This window comes from Numenius arquata, chromosome 2 (genome assembly GCF_964106895.1).
Source record: "Numenius arquata chromosome 2, bNumArq3.hap1.1, whole genome shotgun sequence".
In the NCBI taxonomy this organism is placed as follows: domain Eukaryota; kingdom Metazoa; phylum Chordata; class Aves; order Charadriiformes; family Scolopacidae; genus Numenius; species Numenius arquata.
In genome coordinates, this window is record NC_133577.1 from 66,313,799 (window position 1) to 66,334,742 (window position 20,944).

General features: G+C 44.5%; 1 protein-coding gene across 3 annotated transcripts in view; it reads left to right on the forward strand.

The window, feature by feature from the left end:
• The first annotated feature begins 1,240 nt into the window (after positions 1-1,240).
• The window catches only part of WASHC1 (WASH complex subunit 1), a 44,054-nt gene continuing 24,350 nt past the window's right edge, over positions 1,241-20,944 (forward strand). Inside the window, exons 1-2 of one of the 3 annotated variants that reach the window (XM_074168499.1) lie at positions 1,241-1,299; positions 12,238-12,391. In XM_074168499.1, the coding sequence (XP_074024600.1) occupies positions 12,243-12,391 (149 nt within the window). In that variant the 5' untranslated portion in view covers positions 1,241-1,299; positions 12,238-12,242. Of the gene's footprint in view, positions 1,300-2,475; positions 2,546-12,212; positions 12,392-20,944 lie in introns of those variants that run through there. The other 2 variants (XM_074168497.1, XM_074168498.1) reach the window with 2 other exon arrangements.

Below are 20,944 nucleotides of genomic sequence, written 5' to 3' on the forward strand. Positions count from 1 at the left end.
TGGATCGATGGGCCAACATTAATGGTATGAGCTTCAACAAGACCAAGTGCCAGGTCCTGCACTTGGGCCACAACAACCCCATGCATCGGTACAGGCTTGGGGCAGTGTGGCTGGAAAGCTGCCTGGCGGAAAAGGACTTGGGGGTTCTAATTGACAAGCGTCTGAATATGAGCCAGCAGTGTGCCCAGGTGGCCAAGAAAGCCAATGGCATCCTGGCTTGTATTAGAAATAGTGTGACCAGCAGAAGTAGGGAGGTGATTGTCCCCCTGTACTCAGCACTGGTGAGGCCACACCTGGAGTATTGTGTCCAGTTTTGGGCACCTCAATACAAGAGAGATATCGAGGTGCTGGAGCGGGTACAGAGGACGGCAACGAAGCTGGTGAAGGGCCTGGAGAATAAATTGTACAAAGAACGATTGAGGGAGCTGGAACTGTTTAGTTTGAGGAAGAGGAGACTGAGGGGAGACCTCATCACTCTCTATAACTACTTGAAAGGACATTGTAGAGGGGTTGGTGCTGGTCTCTTCTCACAAGCAAATAGCAATAGAGTAAGAGGGAATGGCTTCAAGCTGCAACAGGGCAGGTTTAGACTGGACATTAGGAAGAAATTCTTCACAGTGAGAGTGATCAGACACTGGAACAGGCTGCCCAGGGAAGTGGTTGAGTCACCATCCTTGGATGAGTTTAAGAGTCGCTTAGATGTGGTGTTGGGGGATACGGTGTAGGGAAAAACTTTGTAGAGTAGGGTGGATAGTTGGACTTGATGATCCCAAGGGTCTTTTCCAACCTAGATGATTCTATGATTCTATGAAAACGACCACGCATCTCCACTCTCCTGTGTGGATCGGCTCTTCACACACCAGGCAGAGAACCCGGCCTTGGGCAGCAGGCGGGAGGGAGGGAGGGAAGGCCGCCCGCTCCCGCTGCCCACCACCCACCCCCCGGGCCTGCCAGGCCACCCGGGAACCAGGCCAGCACGGCGGCCAGGCCATAAGGGATGGCGGCAGTGCCGGGGAGGGGTTGGCAAGGGGCAGAGGACGCAACGCCCGTCCCGGCAGCACCGGTACCCGCAAACATGGCGAACAGCCGCCACCGCCCCACACCGCCTCGCGCCCGGCGCCCCACCCTCCACCGCGCGCATGCGCAGTCCCGCCCCCGCGCGCTTTCGGCCCAGCCCAGGGGCTTGAAGCGAGACGCCGCGGCGCCCTAACCGGGCGGAAGTGACGAACGAGTCGGGGCGGAAGTGGCGCCCCGCGCCGCTTCCTGCTTGGGCGCTGGGGCGTGTCTGGCTGGCGGCAGGTGAGGGGCGCGCGGCGCGGCAAGGAGCGCGCGCTGGGCTGGGCCCTGCCCCGCCCCTCTCCCCCGCGGTTCGGTGGCCGGCGGCCGGGGCGGGCTCGGTGCGGCCTGGCCGGGCTCGGTGCGGCCTGGCCGGGCCCGCGGGGACCGGGGGCGCCCGGGGCTGGCGGAGAGCGCCGAGACGGGCCGGGAACGGTTTCAGCTGGGCTCGGCGGCGAGGGGCCGGCACTCGAGGAGGGGGGTCCCTCCCTCCCGTTGAGCCTGAGTGGGGCGGGAGGTGCCGGTGGGGCCCCGATGGCGGCCGTGAGGGGCTGCCGCGGGGTAGGCGGCCTGTCACCCGCCGGTGGGACGCTTCTGGTGGCCACGGGCTCTCCCCGTCGGGGACCCGGCCGGGTCTTGGGAAGAAGAGCTTGTTAATGTGACATGGCAGTCGTACAGCACCTCTTTGGGTGGGGTGACGGGTTTAGAAAAACTTTTTTTTTCGCTTCTTACGCGGTCCTTTGGTGCTGAGCCATGAAATAGATTGAAAAAGCTGCCAGGCAGGCATGGACCGTGGAAATCTCAAGTTGCTGATGAAGTACGGGATGCTTGGACCCGACATTGCGCTTCGGGGAGTGGGAAGGGTGATGCCCTCTCCCTCTCTGTGAAGGTTAGGTACTCTATAGGGACTGACAGCTAGATGCTGCAGCCTGAAGGGAGTCACGAAAAAGAGAAAAACGTGTCCAAGATACAGGGGTCAGAGGACTTTGGGATGTGGGTTAAGTGATTTTTACTCAGAAAGTTGGCTAATGGCTTGTAATAGAGTTGTGGGTGGGGGGTTTGGTACTACTCTCACTACCGATTGGTTAGTTAACTATTAGCTAATTCAAAGAATACCACAGATTCTAAAAAAAACCCGTAACTTCTAGTGCATGAGGGCATCAACACATCTTGCTACCTGGAGTACTGGCAAATCAGTTGCACAAGGGCATGTTCCTCATTCCCAAACTGGTAGTTGTAGTAATGTTGTAATGATTTGTCAAATAAAAACACGTTCTCAGTGTTTGTAAGTGCTGTTGTGATAATTGCATTTATTCGTTTATTGTATTTTTTTTCTATGTTAAAAATAAAGAATGGGTCAGCCAACATTATAAAGACCCCAGGGCTACTAGACCTAGCTGTACCCAAGAAAGGCTGCTGATGGACGTAGCGAACGTTGTGAATCCACATTCAGCAGCTGTTAGTGTTTATCGAGAGAAGTCCTGTTCTGGTGAAGTTTTCCCCTTTCTTTTTTTTTTCAAATGGTGTGGCTCAAATCTTGAGTGGTTGGACAGCATGTGGATTTTCCCAAAGGCCTCTCAAAAAAGGAGGCTTTTCATCCCTGGGGAGAGTAGGCTGATTCTTGACTGCACTTGCTTCTACAGTGCAGCTTTCAACAAGGAGTGTGGGATAGTGCCGGCTCTGGTTGTGACATTTCATGTGATTCAGGCAAATGTCAGCTAGGAGTTGGCTTGAGATGACCTATTTATTTCATTTAGGTTGCACGGCGGGTGTTGCTGGCAGTGATTTGCAGACCGGATTGACCTATCCTGGAGTAGATGAAGTAGAAGCTAAAACTGTCCCTATTTCTTGTCAGTTCTCTGAAGTATGGAGCCTTCCTTAAGCAGTGAAAGGAAGTGGAGCGGATAGTGCTGCTCTTGCTAGAGGCAAGGGCTGGAAGCAAAGTGACTTTGGCATGTCCTTGTAGAGGCTTTCTGCGTTTCGGTTTTCCAGAGAATCGGAGGTGCTGCCTTGCTTAGGCTTTCTTTTAGGAAAGTTAGTTAAGGGCTGATAAATTCTCCTAGTATTTAATTATGTTTCTCTTGTCTGAGTAGTGAAGCTGCGATATAAAGGCTGCCCAGTATGCCTCTGTATTCCTGGGATGCTTTGGTTGAGGGGGGAAATAGCCACACCTCCAGAGGGCCACACCTCAGAAAAATGCCTGAGGCACTTCCAAAGCAGCACAGCCTGTTAGTCTTAGCATCTACCCTTCTTCTATCACTCTAGATATTTAAACTGAGTTTTTAATCTTCATTCCTTCAGATAAGAAGTGCTGTTCTCATCTCTCAATTCAGGAGCTCATTGGCAAGAAAACTGGAAGCAGATAATCCCCAGGAACTACTCTGCAGTCTGGCTTCTGGGTTCTGGTAATACTAGGTAACTGTAGTCGCTGCGCGCTCATCCTGAGCAGTAAAAGAGAAGGGTAGAAATTGAGGGCTGGGAAAAAATAGCACTGAGATAAGCCTGAAAGCAAGGCAGAGTTTTTTTAATTTTTTTTTTTTTTTTTTTTTAGATTGAAGATAGTGTGCAGAGGAAGAAGAGGATTATGTTTGAAATTGTTATGTGTCCCATGGCTGTGGTGTTTGAGCTTGAAGGGAATCATTTTTATCACCCAAAAAGCAATTTCTATAGCTAATCAGCTCTGCTTAGACCCCTTCACAAGATAACCTTTGCCAGAAAATAGTCCATCCAGCAGCTTGTTTAGTGGGTTATTGATTCCCCAAGTGTCATTCTTTTGACCCAGCTTTTTGTCAGCTGCTGTCATCCAGGCCACCATGTAGGGATGTTCCTTGTAGCAAATGGGAACAGGCTTAAAAATACTTCCTTATAGTGAGCGAGTTCTTCTCCTGTCATCTTGCAGGAAAGCAAGCATTCCCTTTCCTTCTGAATGTATAAAACGGGCAGGAACTGGTTTGGTTGCCAGTTTTATTTGGTTGTTGCCTTCGTTACATACCTCAGGTTCTGTTGTAACACAATGTGTGTGGGGTATGGGTACTGTAGAACTCCAAAACTTTGGAGCACAGGGTACTGAATCTGAAGGTGAAAAATAGGACATTGCTAGTGGGGGTTGTGAGAAACACCGGCTCACACTTAAAATTTTAAAGAGGACGAAGTCACTGGAGCAAAGGTTTATTGTACGAAGCAGCGCTGAATCGGGTGCATCTCAAAGTAGAGGCACACACATCTTTAGTTTTTTTAGATATTTTATACCTTTCTTTCCCGGCCGCCTGAATACCTGTCTCTCTTCTCATTGGCTGAGAAGTTGGAGCTCACATTCTTCCCGACCGCCTAAAGACACAAACCTTTAATTAACAATACATTGTTTCACAGTCTCTGCTAATATCTACTGTCTAATGTTAGTAGTTACAAACATCCTGGTGGTCATCTTCTTGATCTAGTGTCCATATCCTTCTTTTCTTCAGTCACCCCCCCAGGTGGCCTTTATCCACTTACCACCTTCCACCGTCCTTTGTTCGCTTATCAGTCTACCATCAATTCGGTTCTCCTTACCTAAATGGCTTCTTGTAAACCAGAGTCTCTGGGCCATTCCAGGGTACTTGTAAGGATTAGTTAGATGCTATAACCGAGCACACAAATAGAAATATACCAAGTAGCTGAAGCAAAATTCAGCTCATTTCTCACAGGGTTTGTGGCAGTGAGATGTGGTAATGGTTAGATTTGCAGCTAAGATCATTCTGCAAGAGACCGAAGCTGATTTTGCATCAGAAAATTAGAGGGAAAATTTAAATGGATTTTTTGGTTTTGTTTTTTTTCTGGTGGGTTTCTTTTGCCTTTTTTTTTTTTTTTTTTTTTCAGGAAAGTGCTGGTTTTGGAAGTATGTATTTGTTGCTGTGGTCTTATAGTAAGATTGAGCAGTTCCTTATTTTTCTGAATCAAATGTTCTGGAGGAAGCTCTACAGCAGCATTTCAGCTAGCCTACTTCAGTATTTAAGAGAACTTCACTGCGGTGAAATGGCCCTCCGAGGGACTTTTGGCATAGCCAGTGGCTTCTGTGTACTTTAGGCATCAAAACCAAAGTGCCTCCATTTAGGAAATCAAATGAAGAGCTGTGTCTGGGTGCTTGGACTGGGATTCTCAGTGTTGCTTTTGATGTCTGTATTGTAGGTGCAGCTAAGCTGTTTGCTTAGGCTTCTTTTATTATAAATAATGAGAGGAAGAGAAAGCAGGCAATTAGCACAGTGCTTTTGGTCAGTTTGAGATGGCTGCCTTAGAATCAGATCAATTGTTCATTAGAGCGCCTCATTGTCTCCATTAATGACGAAAGCCAAAGGTGACAGTTGCAGAGTGGGCTGTCTGATTAACTTTAGATATCAACATCTGTCCATCAAAATGAGCTTTACGTAGCCAGCTGAAGGAAGTTCAGTTTCAGCCTGTGCTTAGAGGACAGGACTTTCTCAGGAAGGTGAAGCAGCCTGCAGCTCAGTGCCTCATGGCAGTGAGGGCTGCTGCCTGTGCTATGCAAAGCAGAGCTCTGTGTTGAGGGGAAAGGTTGTCTTGAAGACAGTACTGCCTTAGAGACCATCCTAGCTTGTGGAGCTGAGAGGGTTGAAGTGCACTTCTAAATTCTTTTAAGTCTCTACCTCTCAGATTCCTTTTAAAAATAGTTTAATGTAATAGCATTCTGTCTTCTGGAGAGTTGATATAATTTGATTTTATGTGATCCATCCTTAAGTGTCAGGTATTTTGCAATTTGCCAGGGAGTTGATATATGCTATTGTAAAACTGGGCGCCGAGATCTCAAATTTTGATTCTTTCTCTTTTGCCTAAGTGGAATAGGGCAGCGTAGTATGTATCAAACCAAGATATCTAAGTGGCTCTGAGTATTTTTTTTAGGGAAAGGGGAGGTCTCAATTTGAGAATGATCACCAATTCTGTCGATGTACTGGTTCAGGCCCACCAGGCTTATTTGATCCAAGAGACGGTGCTGCTGGTCGGAAACCAAATCCTCCAGTTTGCATGCATTTAGTTACTTGTCAATAATGTCTTTGGTAGCTGCAATACCTACTTTTTCTTTCAAAGAAATGTGTCTGAGCCAAAGGTGTTTACTGGCCCTGGCTTCTTGAGAGACTGCCTTAAATACTGGGTTCAGTTTCACAAGTAGATTTTTGACAGGCCAGTGTTTTTCCTTTGGTAGCTCTGAGTGCTCGGGAACTGATCATGTACAGATAGCCTTTTATTCCAGAAACAGCAGGATAGGACAAACACATTAGTAGCAATGGGTATTTGTTGGTTTCTGACACAGCCCATGATCCAGGGAGACATGTTCCTACCAGGCAACAACTTAACAGAAACTGTCAGTAAAGCAGTGTTGCAAAGCAGCCTATTTATTGTGTTCGCTCTGCAATTTAGGGAATTAACTGGAGGAAAAAAAAAAAGTTTTGGGGTTTTGGGTGCAAGCTTCATAGCAGAGTCTCTCTTGCTGTTTCCAAAAGTGAGTATCTTCATACCTTAATACCTGTTTCTGGTACAATGTAGTCAATAGGTAGTCAGTAGGTTGAGTGAAATGTATTTCAGACTGAATGGACCTTGGGTACCTTTCATGCAGATCCCAAGGTGTGTTAGGTGGAATCAAAAGGCTATCAGCAGTACACAGATTCAGCTAACACAAAGGCACCTAGTGCTGTAGGTGACATCGTGATGCAACACGATATTCTTGTGGTACCCGGATGTGTGAGGCACCACATATGTGGTAACTGCCAGTAATTCCACACCATTTGGATATGGAGAACCGAATGGCATCATATCACTGGGTAGTTTGTGGCTGCCTACCAGTGCAGCAGAAAAAGCTTTTCCTTTTCCCACAGCTGCTGCTAGGACAGAATGAGGTGAGACTGGTTAAGTGATGAAATCCTCTCCTGCCGTTTCCAAGCAGAATGTTGCCCCACAAGGCCAGATGTGCTGTGTGTGAAAGGCAGTGCGAGCCCCTGAGTCCTGCCGAGTGTCAGGTCAGGCTCCTCAGTACTCTGCTGTTTCTGCAGGGCCATGGTGTGATGTGGGAGGCTGACTTCTTTTGAAAAGATCTTGGCTCTTCAGGCACTCCCACACCATGAGCAACTTTTGGAAGTATCAGCATGTAGCTGAAAGATGCCTTGTAGGATTAATCTTCTACACAGACTTTTTGTTGTTCTTCTGAGGTAATGCTATACTGTAAGGACAGGCTGAAAGTATGAGGTTGAGGAAGAATCTCAAAGCTGGAGCAGAAACGGCTTTTACAGCTGTGGCTAGGTTAACTTTGTGATGTAGATGTGGCCGTGATGTGCTCCTGCTGCTCTGAGGGGGAGGGAGAATGATAGGTTTTAAAGCTTTTTGCTTTTCCTCCACCCTTTGCCCATCTCTGTGCCTGGGGAGCTCCAGCTGCCCAGTTTAATTTGCTCATTGAAAGTGGGCAGGGTGGGACAGCTGGAATGGAGGGCTCTCTTGCTCCAGAGATGGTACTGGGAAGTAAAATCTTAACTGATTCCAGATCCTGCAAAGATGGAGAAACCCCACTCTTACTGCTTTGTCTAAAATAACTACTAGAGGTCTGGAGGCCCAAAGTGGTAACGTCTGCAACAGAGTTTGAGGATAGTACTATAAGAGAAGTCTAGTAACATGAGCACCCTGGTGGAGTACAGCCTGCTACGGGGCCTCATTATGGTCTTATTAATGCTTTCTTTCATCACTGCCTTCCAGCTTTCAGATGATGATTAGACCTATTTATAGGGGCAGAGTTCCTTAATATTCAGCACAGTGCACCTCTTGCCAATCAAATCAGTACCATCTGCATCTTTGATTGCTGCTTAATAACACTGTAGAACATGGTTAATTAAAAAATATAAATAGACTTTTCATCCTCTTAACTTACCAAAGTGCTTCTCTCCTCCTCCCTTCCCCCCTTGCCCCCTCCACTCCTTCAACAAGGTAGAGTTGGTTTAGCACGGGGACTGTGGTGAACCTCTCATCTCACCGCTGGAAGCGCACCCTGCTCTCCTGCCCAGGGTGGTTACCTATTGTGTGCTCTGCTGGAGGACTAAGTTTCAACCCCTCCAGTGAACATCAACACAGGGTGGAACGATCGTTTGCTGCACAATAAAATAGGACTTACATCTAGGCTCTTGTGCCACCAGTGTGTGAGCAACTTCTAGTTTTCATTTCAGTTGCTTGTCTACATCTGTGTGAGTGCATGCATACCCACTGCCTTATCCTGTCCCTTAACGGGAGGAGCATATGCAATGACATGTTTTGCTTTTCTAGCATTTAAAGTCTCTTTTTAAAGCACAGTTCCCTGGCCTTGCAGCTGGACTCACAGGATTGTGCTTTATCTGTGGAGGGCAAGGTGATACAATTATCTTTTCACTTTTTTAAAATTTTTTTCCTTGGAAGAGTTCATTCTGATATTTTGTTGGAATGGCCTCTAGGCAAGCTTCTAGTACAACCAAGGTATGACTTGAATGTGCCAGCAGATTTGATCATCATTTGAAATTCTGTGGGAAGCCTGTGCAGAAAGTAGAGAATAAGGATGATGTAGTAGTATATTAAGTACAGTACTACAGAGTACTGTAGTTAAGTGTACAGTAGTAGAAGTTTGTGATGAGACACAGCAGACATTGTAGCAGCTGGGAACTATGTGAGGTCTGAAAGCTGCATTTGGGCATTATGGGCAATGTATTATACTTGCCTGTGATGACAGAGCAGTATGACCAGTTGTTGGTTTCAGATACCTGAAAACCCTGGAATGCTCAGCTTGTTATCTATCATCCTGTAAGTCTTTTGGAAAGACGTGAGACATTCTGGTGGAGGCTGATGTTGCATTTCCCAGTGCTGTTGTTTTGCTCAGCTTTTGCTAGTGTGATGTTGGAACTGAGAAGGAGAGAACAGCTTTGGGTGCTGAGGGATAGCCACCAGCCCTGATGAGCTTTGTACCAGCTTGCTTGAGTTAAAGGCATAGACAGCTTAAGGCAAAAGTGCAAATCTGAGCAGTTGCTAGCTCTAGTCAGAACTTCCAAATCAGGATATAGCACTTATAAGCAGGTGGTGCAGTGAGAAAACAACCTTTTTCTCTTTGTTTGCAATTTAATAAGGCAAATGAGGTTATTATATAACAGTAGAGCACATTTGTCTTGATCATGAAAGTTGACACAGGAAAAAAAGATTGAATAAAGAGTGGCTGGAGCCTCTAGATGCTGCAACTCTTTTTCAGAGCTTCTTTGATCACAAAAAGAGCTGTATAGCTGTTTCTTTTGCCTTTTGTGACCCACAGGTGGTCACACCGCTAATGATTAAATCTCTTAGGTGATGTGACATCTGATCTTCTGAATCATGCTTGCTTTGGGTTTTATATGCTCATTTCTCACTGTAGCATGTGAGTATTTCATGTTGGCCGTCATAATTCCAGGATGCTGTGCTTTTTGCTGAAACATGCCAGCTCCCTCTTTAAGATTCTGCAGTGGTACTGGAACCAGTTTGTTGCTTTGTGGAAGTCACTTCCATGTGTAAAATACAAACAGTTCATTTGTACCATTGGTGTGTATGTTACATGAGGGCTTGGCATCAATTCGGCAGGGAGGGAGAGCTAAGTTATTTCTAATCAGCACTTTATTTTTATGTTTTGTCTAATTCTGATAATGGAGCACAGCAAGGAAATGTGCTGCTTCTTTCTCAGTGCACTGGAGGTTGAGATTAAGGAAGAGTCAGTCTTGCTGAGTGACATCCAGTGTTTGCTTTCCTTACTGCCTTTTGTTGGGAATATTTTGAATTTTCCCTATTAAAATCTTTCTTCCTGCAGTTACTGTCTGTTATGGGAAGGAATTCTGCTTTTATTCTAAGCATATGGTCAGGCCTTTACTCAAAGTGTAAAACTTGCTTGTTTCTCCAGTTAGTTTGGTCACAAGAGGTAATAAATAGCAGCTGTAGCATGGGATTTTGCCTGAGTCTAGTAATTTAAAAGGCTGTTGCTGATTTTCCTCTCTCTTGCTATAAATCTCTAATTTGTTACCTTGCACAGAAAGAATTGTTTCTTGTATCTGTCTCCGATAGCAGTTCCCACAGAGTCTACCACGTTTCTCTAGTGTGGTGGGTTGTTTTTTTTAGGAAAGGTGAGAATCTGGAGCTCGTGTGAGAGACTGCATTGAGAAGCTATGAAACTGAAGTTTACTGACAGCCGAACTGTGACAGTGGGAGCAGGAGCACCCTGGGATTTTCCTGCTTTGTCACCCACTTCTGCGTGCTCCTCTCCTTGCAAGGGAGCAGTGGGTCCTGAAGAACAGTCTGCAGCTTCTGAGTGCGAAGAAAGAGAGTTTGGTAGTAGCTAAGGGTGTGCTGTTTCTGAGTGTGAGCATCTGTCAGTTGGCAGCTGAACTGAGCTTGGCTTTAGAAAGGTCACTAAGAGAATTAGGACTGGTGAGAGTCTGGGAAATCATCCTGGGGCTGTATAATCTCATCTGGCCTCAAGAGGTGAAAAGCTTGGCCTTCTCACCCTGGGGGGCAGGATTACTGTTGCACAGTAATGGGTTTGATAGTGAAGCAAGTTTAAGAAGTCCCCTTTTTGCCCCTGCTTCCCGCTCTGTTTCATGACCGGGCAATTACAGCTGTTTATGTGGCTGCAGTAAATTGGGTCATTGAACTGATTTGAGTTAAAAATAGGCATCCCAACCATCAGCAGCATTGATGCAATGGAAGAGTTGTGACCAGTAACAGGGAAGATCATAAATGTTTTGCTGCCGGAGCCAAAGTATCTCATAACTGCGCACTTGCTGTGTTATTTGGTCTTGTGTTGTGAATTTCTTCAATATAGGCCAAGTTTCTATGTTATTCTCAGTCTGCTCTGCTGTACAGGCTGGAATACAGTTTACACACAGCCGGTGCTCCCTGGACTAGCTTCTGCAGGCCTCCAAGTATCATGGAAGGAATGTCTTCTGTCCTGAGATATCTCTCTCTGTTTCTGATAACTTACTTTTTGATCCTCCTTTGTTTTGCTTCTCTTCAGCTTAATGAATATTTTCTTATACAAATGTACAGCACTGTGTGATGAAACCCTATAATGAGCAACTGTAGACAGTTTTGGTTTGTTTGTTTTGGTTTTTTTTTTTTTTACAGTCTGAAAGAGCAAGACACGCAGAGAAAACTAGTTTGAAGGGAGTTGTGTAGGCCTAGTGGCAGAGTTTGGGCTAGAAAAAGAACACTAGAAATGGATACTCTACTCTGTTCATTAATCAGCCTGTCCTAACAGTAATATATTTGTGAGTTTACAATTTTTAATGAGCTCAAAGAAATGCGTTTCCTCTCTATACCCTCTGTGTCCCGGGAAATTTTTTGTTACTTTCGTGAGCAAAACCATGGGAGGCAGACTCTTTGGGAATTGCTGAGGGAGAGGTGAGCAAGCCTGGCAGGATGGAAACATGGGTGATGCATAGCCTTCTCCTGGCTGAACTATAGAGCAGTGGTATTGGCCTGGTTGCATCCAGGGGCATGCATACTGCTCTGGTGCATGTGTTGAACAGGACTGAAAGATTTCAGTGACTGTTGGGGTTTTGTATGTGAAAGGATCCTAAAATAAAGAGGCTTCTTTCAAGATAGTTACTAAGGAAAAATCCAGTTACCAGAAGCAACGAGCAGCTCCTGGGAGTCTCTGAATGGAAGAACTCTCATTAACCTACTTGGAGCAAAGGCGTGTGTACACATGCATGCCCTGTAATTTCGTAGCTGCTGTTCTTGGAAGGGAGCGGTGGTTGTGCTTCTTGGAGCAGAAGTATAAGGTGAAATACTGCATTTTGCTGATAGGGTTGAATGACCTGAAATACATCCATCTGGAATATGAGGATGGGAGGAGGGGACAGAGTGATTTCTGACGAGTCTTATCGCCACCCTGAACTGACTTTGATCCAAAGTGTGGTCTTTATTTTCAGCAAGATTTGTTAAGTATCACGCTAAAAATAAAATTATGGTTTCCAAAAGCATTCAGATAAGCAAGAAACTCCCACCTCGCTATTTGTGCTATTTGTGCCTTTCTTCTCAGCTCACTGGATTCTGTTGCAAATGCTTTCCTAAAATAATTGGGGGAGCAAAGAGTGGAAGTTCCTGAATAAAAGCTGTGATAAAACGTAAGTGTGCTTACTGTAATGACCTATGTGTTCTTTCCTTTAGGCACTATGGCTACAGTAGCCCAGAAACACTTTTTGGAAGGGCAGACGTATTCAGTCCCCCTGATCCAACCAGACTTGCGCAGGGAGGAGGCTGTTCAGCAGGTGGCAGATGCCCTTCAGTATCTACAAAAGGTGTCGGGTGATATCTTCAACAGGTACTGTGCTGTCATATGGGAGCTGGGGACTTAGTACACAGCAATAGGAAACAGAATGCTGTGATAGGGTTGCAGCAGTGGAAGGGCATTGCATTGGCAAGCTATGGAAGTTTAGAAAAGGCATAAAGAGACCAGATGCACTTCAATAGAAGTTTATTGGATTCGGGTCTGTCAAAGTTAAGCATAATGAAATGGCTGGAGTTCGCCAGAGGTTGGTTGTTATTAATTTTTTATTCAGTGGCAGACTTCCACAAATTGCATTACTGCTTCTGCTGCAGTTATCCTTTATTCCTTCTTGCTCATGTTTTAAATGGGAGACTTTCTTACTTACAGTATCTTGAAGATATATCTTTTTGAGTCATTATACTTGGAGCAGTAAATGTCTCTCTGTTCTGATCAAACTTACCAACTTTTTTCTTTGGGCTTATGGTGTTTTGCACTTCTCTTTTTGTATGATGGGAGGGTTGAGTGCATGAGAGGATCTTTTATTCAGGCTCATAATCCATCTAAATCCATCAAGGATTCGGCCCAGACTTGCCACCTCTTGCATATGGTCATCTTTAGGATTGGATCTATAAGACTACCTATATATCAGATCAGAGAGGTTCTTGTGTTTGCCTGCAAATGATGGTAGATGGCATGGTGCCTTTTTTCAACCGATGCCACGTTTGATACCTCAGTGCCCTGAGATGGCGTATTGTATCAATGGTATAGAAGCAGGTGAACGTTTATCTTCTCATAGCCTGATTAGCAAAAGCACTTGCTTTTGTTTCAGAGATGATGATTACATAGTATGATTTTATTATGGCATGAGCAGGACCATGGCATTCTTTCTACTTTTGGGGTTTTTTTTGTTTTTTAAGGGCAGATTGAAGTTACTTGATTTTTTGATGGTGATACTTTGAAGAGCAGCCTCTGAGGAAAGGGTAGTCACTAAGGCTGAGCTCAGGTCATTGAGGCAAATGCTCTTCATTGGAATAGTCTTTGTTTGGGCAGGGGCTCCTGGGCAAGGGAGTGGGAGTGTGTGTAGGCTAGATTAGGTTGAACACAAGGTCTTGTTCTTTTGTGCACCTTTCAGTGTGCTACAAGGCTGGGAGAAGGCTTTCTAGAGCTGCCAGAAACATGTGGAAGGCACCTCTCAAACCTGGGACTGGTTGGCAGTGCTTTCCTTCTCTGTGGGGCAAATAAAGCTATTGATAAAACTCAAGTGGTTCTTTCTCCACCTCCTTTTTTCTTTTTTTTTTCTTTTATTTCTTTTTTTTTTTTCTTCTACTCACTGCTTTGTAACACAGTACCCTGTAATTTCCCTTGGGAGACAAGCCTCCTGTTTTGTATGCAAGTCACTCCTGAGTCCTGAACAGTGACTGTGATGCTGTTCCCTCGCTCTTTGGTGCACTCATGACTTTTAATTACCAATTTTTTCCAACAACAGAGGAGGCTTCATTGGGCTCTTTGTTTGCTTTGCCTTTCCTCTGCGGTCTTGGCTCTCTGATATAATTAATAACGATTTAGTAATTACGCACGCGTCTGATTAAAAGTTCCATGACCTTGGTTGTTCCGTGCCAATCAAGGGACAAAGCTTTCAAGGTGAGAACTTTGTCACTTAGTGAAGGGTGACCTTTTATCTTCCCTTTCCTGAGATAAAGCAGCTCTATCTTCCATTTCCAGGAAGGAGCTGCCTTATCTGGGGAAGCTGACTGTTCTGATCTGCAAAAGAGCAGCTTGCAGTGTTGGTGGAGAGGAAACTTGTTCAGTGTGGCAGACTAAGCTGAGTGTGTCAAACTCATTACTTCAGTACTACAAAGATGCAGATGTTCTGGGGTTGTTTTGTGGGAACAGTTGGGTTGGTACAGTGCTTTTGAGAGTGGCACGCCGATTTGTAATTTGTTGAAGGTGGAGTGCAGGAGTCTCTTTTACTGTCTATAGAAAGAGGAATCTTTCCACAACTGGATCTTTTTTTCCACATTAGCTGATTAAAGCTTCTACTTGGAGTTGTTGCTTACATGACAATTGAGTACGAATTCTTAGAATGAACATGTCCCTCCATTGTCCAAGGAAGGTGGGCTTTTTCTTTATTTGGAAACTGGCTGAAGACAACTGTGGTACTGTTCTGGTTGTAGAAGGAATATTCCCTGGGCCAGTTAGTGGCTGTGCAGAAGCAGCAGTGGTGAAAAGTGCCTGTGGATTCAGTCATCTTAAGGGGGCACAAGAAAGGCACCTTTGCATTCGTAGAATTGGGAGGAAAAAAAGATAAGCAGCTTTCCTCTCTTTCCCTCTGGTTTAGGGAATCTGCGAAATAACCCATGAGGCAAGACTCTGCCAAGCTACCTTCTTTCCAAATGCACTGAAACAAGCTGTCTTGCTATGAAGTTTAACCGTAGCAAGGTACGTGGTGAATGAGGCACTTTGCAGAGTTCATTAGTTTGTAGAGAAGGTGCAAAACCCCAGGTAAACTATGGCTGAGACTCAGAGCAGACTGACTGGGAACAGCCTTGGAGAGCAGGTCTAGCAACCCACAGCAGCTAAACCTCCTCTGTACCTTGCTAACAGCGCACCTGGGCTGTGATCTGGAATCACTAAGAAAGACCAGGGGGTAGCTCAGCATTCCTCTGTCATATTCCTAACCCTTGGGAGCAGGGACCCATCCGGCCTTTTCCACATGGAGAGCAGCAAAGTACCACATCCTGCAGAGGGAGAGCACTGGCCCGGGCAGGCCCTTGGCTGCTGGGAGTACAGGTTGACGTCTTAGATCAGTACTGCCAACAGTCCCATCCTCTTAGGAAGCCCTGTCCTCTTGGGGGTGATACCAGTACTGCGAGGAGATTAAGAGGCTGCACGTACTTTCCAGGGTTGTGTTTTGGAGTAATGGAAGCTTTAACCTTGTGTATGTTAACTGAATTCATGTAATTAATCTGCTGTGGAAGCTGCAGTAAAGATCAGATTCATCGCCTGTAGCTACTGAGATTTTAATACATATCATTACTGCTTAAAACATAAATATTCTAACATATCCAGTCTGACATAATATCTATATGAGTTTAACTCCTGGACTTTTAAGGAGGTCTTTTGATACAAGTCACAGGAGGCAGAATGACCAATTTAAACACTCAATTAACCAGTAGTCTTTCATCTATTTGTTTCATCATTACCAGCATTTTCTGGATGACAGCTTGTGTTGGAATCATGCGCTATGGAATTTTTTACAGGAATGTTATTGTGATAAGTACTTCAGATAGGTCATGGGTTTAACTGTCCTGTGAGATGCCCCCCTGGTTAGCTAGGCTTGCCCTGTGGGATTTCTCAATTTCCGAGGAGAGTTTTTGTTGCCAGGAGATGTTAATAACCTCTGATATGTCAGATCATTATTCAGAGCGTACATTTCTGTATAACAGATCTGTAGAAAATTGCCTATGCAAGTTATCTCATGGAGTATTATAGCAGTAGAAAGAAAAGAAATACTTGGGGTTGGAGTGTTGTTATTAAGGCCCTGGTCTCCTTTGCCTGTGATCCAACCACAAGTTGTCCAGTATACAAAATTTCTTTTCCTTGTGCTTCTTTTCTTCAGTTAAAAAGATCAACCCAGAAATATTTCCTTAAAAGACCTTTATTCAGTGTCTTTTGTTTGTTTTACTGAACAGGCATATTCTTTTTGTTCTTCCCCAACTGAATTCAAATTAATTTCATATTCATATTTCATAAATATTTGAAAAGGGCTTTAGTATTAAACAAAAGTTTAACTTAGAGCCACACTTCTGAAAGTGGTAGTTGGAAAACAAAAGCACTGTGGAAATGCTGTTGAGTGTGGGGATGAAGTCTTTTGAATGTGTGATTAAGGAAGGTAAGGAGTGGCTGGCTAGGCAGCAGAGCCTTAAGGGATGTTTGGGACAGGAGCAGGGTTGACATGTGAGTAGTCCTGAAATTGAAAATGCAGACAAAACCATAATCATGAGGTTCATTTGGGTGTTCCTCCTCTTGTTTTAAACTTATTACTGTGATTAGTCATGATGATCAATAGTGGAAACAGGTGACTGAGTATCTCTGTAAGAATATACTTGATTTGGGAGATCTGTGGAAGGTGTTATTAAACATGTGTGAAAACTTGCAAAGAAGGGTCTTGCTGCAAGCTGTGCTGTGTCCTTGTTGTGCACTGTGGCTCTGGGATGCAGCTTGGAGCTTGGACGCTGCATTGTGGTTGTTCCTCTGCTGGCTGTAATCATGATGGACTCCATCACCATTCAGGTGAGTTAATACCAGGAGACTGGCTATAGCACAGGAAATCAATTTTTCTCCAGTTCGTTTGAGAGTGATATGGCTCTTGTTAAGCAACAGGTCACCTCATGGTACTTTGAAGTTGTCCCAGAGGCCATCTGAGAGAGGATGCTAGGTCTAGTTTAGTTTCAGATACCTCTCTTGAGGGGCTGTAGGAGCAGTCATTCACTGCCAGGAATATTAGGCAGAAGTGATGAGGTAAAGGAATGAGAGAATGGTCCTGCAGAATGTGAGGACATGGAGCATGGGGAAGACAGAGGAAGGAATTTTGCTTGCAGATATTGATTATTCTTGTAGAGGCATGTTCAACTAATGTGAATTTTATGGGTGTTGTTTTTAAGTATAGCACACACTTAGTAAGAAACTGCTCATTTGTTTTAGTTCTCACAGTCCTCTGGAAGATAAATTTGAAACTTTGTAGAGGTGTAGCTTGAGAGAGGTTCCCAAACTATTGGGAAGACTTTAGGAGGTGACATATGGGAGTTGGATCAGCATGGCCAGAAGGTTGCTGGCAGCTGGCAGTAGCAAGCATCCTGTGCCCTCAAAAAGAGGTGAAGGGATAGTGACTGTTCTACAGGAGTCCAGATTACAACTCTTTCTGGATGCTGCTGAAATCCCTTATCTTAAAAACTTGAGGGATCTGATGCCCAGGCTCAATTCAGATGCCTTGACAGCACATGGAGTGGCACCGGCAGCGGGTAGGACAGGGGCACAGATAGAGCTGTCATAGCTTGAAATGAAATGGGAATAGAAGGAAAGAGGAGACTGAATGGTATTAAGTCATTAGCAGATTATTCTGTCTAAATGAAACAAACATCATGGAGAATTAGCAAGACAGGATTTTTGCTCATCTCAAAGTTGCTGAAAGTCTGTGTCTTTTGGTCTTCAAAAGACACATTTAATCTCTGGAAGGAGAGGAACAGAATGCTGAATTCGATTCTGCAAGCAAGATGCTTTTTATGGCATTGTCATTGAAATGTAGTGATGGTTACTTAAGCCCTTGCTCCGAATCTACTAACAACGGCTCTTCCACATCAGTTTCTTTCACTAGCAGTCTGTTTATCTTTGAATCCTGTTCCCCCAAAAGGAGGGTGATCAATCTGTTCTGCCTGAAGTGATTGAAAGGCAGGCTTGAACTTGATGAGAGAGCTGTAGCCTTCTGTACACTAACAAGGTCTTCAGCATAGTTTAAAACAAGCAATTTAAAGAAATGATTGAAGTACTTCACCTTCAATATCCTCCTTCAAGCAGACTTAAACTTTTCGCACCTAATAGCAAGTCTGCAAATAGAGGCACATTTTAATGAATAACTAAAAGACTCAGTGCCGGCATTAATGCAAAGTGTTTCTCAAAGCATGAGACGAGTTTGCTTTAGCTACAGAAAACATTCTGTGGGGAGGAAGGGCTCTTAATGCTTGATCCTATGTCTGAAAAGAAAATGATGGAATATTGTGGCCAAGATGCTGAAACGGCCGTCCAGGAGCACAAAGCAAATACAAGCCTTACCCATATCCTCAGTTGCTAAAAATAGAATGAATGGTTTAGGTGCAATCATGCTAAACTGCTGATGTATCCATTTGCTGTAAGTAGTAAAAAAGTAAAGGAAAATGCAGAAGTTGCAGGAGAGGTGTTCTTCCACTTCTGGATTGGTTTCAAAACTGCTCAGCAAAAGAAGGCAGGCAACAATTTCAGACTTATCGGAGCTCTTGAGAGGATTCTCTCTACTCTGACAGGGCCTTTCATGGTAGTGGAATATCTAGTGGAAATGTGAGGCAGTTCGATCAAAACAGATGGCGTTGTGCAATAGGAAAGGCAAACAGTAGGGAGAAACTTGGGTAACTTTGGTGTGTATGGTTTGTTGTTTTATTTTAGTTTGTGTTTTTCTTAACCCTGACAGGGTAGTCACTTGTCTGTACTGTGTGTCTTGTTGAACAAAACTCAATATTGAGTAGCAGCTTTCAAGTTTTGTTGAGCTAATTCTCTCCCTGGTCCTTAAAGATGGTAGAAAGAAGTGTAAGATGCACCTACCTATGTAAGCGCAACTCAGTAGCTCAAAAAATACCCAGTAGAGCACACATGGTGGCGTGGCTTGACCATCCTGAGGCCCGAGTCTTCTCCTTCCTCTCTGGACAAGTTTCTTTCTTCTTTTGCAACTCTGGGGAGATCAGATCCATTCTCAGAAGGAGGACTTGCTGCACCTCAAAGGGTGAAGGAGTGATACCGAAATAGAACAGAGGGAGGCAAGATGGCTGTTTCAATAAAGGAGGGCTTTGCTTTGAAGGTATTTGGTTTATTTTCTTTGTTTGGTCATAAGCTTAGCTTTTAGAGGATTGATTATGGCAATGCCAATCATTGGTAACAGAGATGTTGCTGTTTACAACTGTATGAGTTGAATGTCCTGAAAAGACATGTCCCAGAAGAGTCTGTGATAAATCTTAATACACGTGATGAAAATAAGTTCTCAATAGCATAGGAACTCCTTGCTTTGTAGACTCTGTTCATGCAGCAGAACTTTGCATCTTGAAGAAAATCATTTAATCAAAAAAACCCCATTTGATCCAATCACATACAGTTCATAGTGGCTTTCTGACTTAATTTTCTGTGCCTTTTGTTCATATTTTTATGTGTCTGCAGGCTAAAAGCAATTTACTACCATCTGTGGGCTCCCTGTGGCTCAGCAAAACTTTTCTAAAATGTTTAAAGAGCTATGATTTTAACAGGAGAGATGCCACATGTAGTAGCTACCATTGTTTATTATTCAAAGGCCATGTTCTAAAAGAGATAAAGCCAGTTTCAAAACCATCTCTGGAAATAAAGCCTGTAGCAGGAAGAGGCAAAAGAAACAAATGTTGGACCTGTTTGCTGAGGTAAGAAGTAATTATCTTGACAAACTCTGCTTTCTTTCACCAACAATTATTTTAAAGCACAGTCAATTTGAGGACAGTGCTGTGACTAGGTTGAAGGATGGATCACTTTGTATACCCCGAACTGCTATAAATTGGTTTAAACTTTTATGAGCTGCTGTGTAACAAAAAGTACAGAGGCATAATTACCCTTGTTTTTACTGCTTTAGAAGTGGAAGCCAAATAGGGCCTCTCTGCTATTGACAAGGTGTAACTCTTTGCTTACTGAGCTGTTTCTGGATCGAAAAGGTAGTGTGTGAAGAGCCTGGAGCCTGAGCAGTACCCAGTTGCAGTGAAATAACCTCCTTTGAACCTGAGTCCAGCAGAGTCTGAACCAGCTGATGCTTGTGGAGGCTAATGGACTTCAGAAATACTGAAGTCTGATGTATTAATGCAGTGAGGTTTTAAATGGCTGAAAGTTGTAATATGCTAGAGCATGAGAGTAACATATCCAGCAATAATAACGCTGGTGATGTATCCATAATGGTCTAAAGGTATGTGAGAGAGAATGCCACACTGAACCCTAAAGCAGGCTTTTCTGCATAGCAAGAGCACTGAATACCTTTTGAGAAAGAAGTAAAATAATTTGGCAGGGGATGGAAGTGGTGGTGATCTGTCTTCCTTACCACGTCCCACAAAGACTTGTTCCAGTGAGCAATGCAAGTCGTTACAACAGGACCAAGAGTCCACCTTTGCATGTTTATTTTCAGTTAATTCTGGAGCCTAATTATGAGCATGTTGACAGCTTTTCTAGACTTACCTCTTGAACGTTGTTTCAGAGTTTCTACCCAATTTGGACACATGCTACCATGTCAATCGCTTGTATGTAGTGATCATAAATGTTTGGGGGTGCCTTAAAGCTGATTTGGAGGTAGGCAGCAGTTCAGCATCAGTGTGGTGGGAAGGTGTGGTAGGGAAATAAGTTTTAGAGGATAGGAGCTGGACAACTTGGGTTGCTAACAGCTGTGGTGCCAGTCACTCGGTTGTGGTTAATGGGATGTCACTGTCAATTCAGGGTCCAGGCAGTGACCTGGGCCTTGAGGGCTACCTGGAGAGCAGAGGTGGGACTGACTTCCCAGCCACAGCTGTGAGTGGCTAATGCAAAGAGGTCTCATGGCTGCAGTACTTTAGCATAGGGGTGTGATGCCCCAAGAAAGTTCTCCAGGAGATCTCTGAAACTCTGCTCGTTGTGCAGCTGAGTAGACTTCCTTTTTCCTTGAAGTACTCTGGATGGCTGTGGGTTGGAAGGATCCTGATCCACTTGATGGGAGATGTGGTGGATGAGATTTTGTCCAGCAATAAGTCATGTCTATAAACTACTAGGGCAGGAGGTGGCTGTTAATTAGCAGAGATTTGAAAAAGATCTTATGAACTTCCTCAT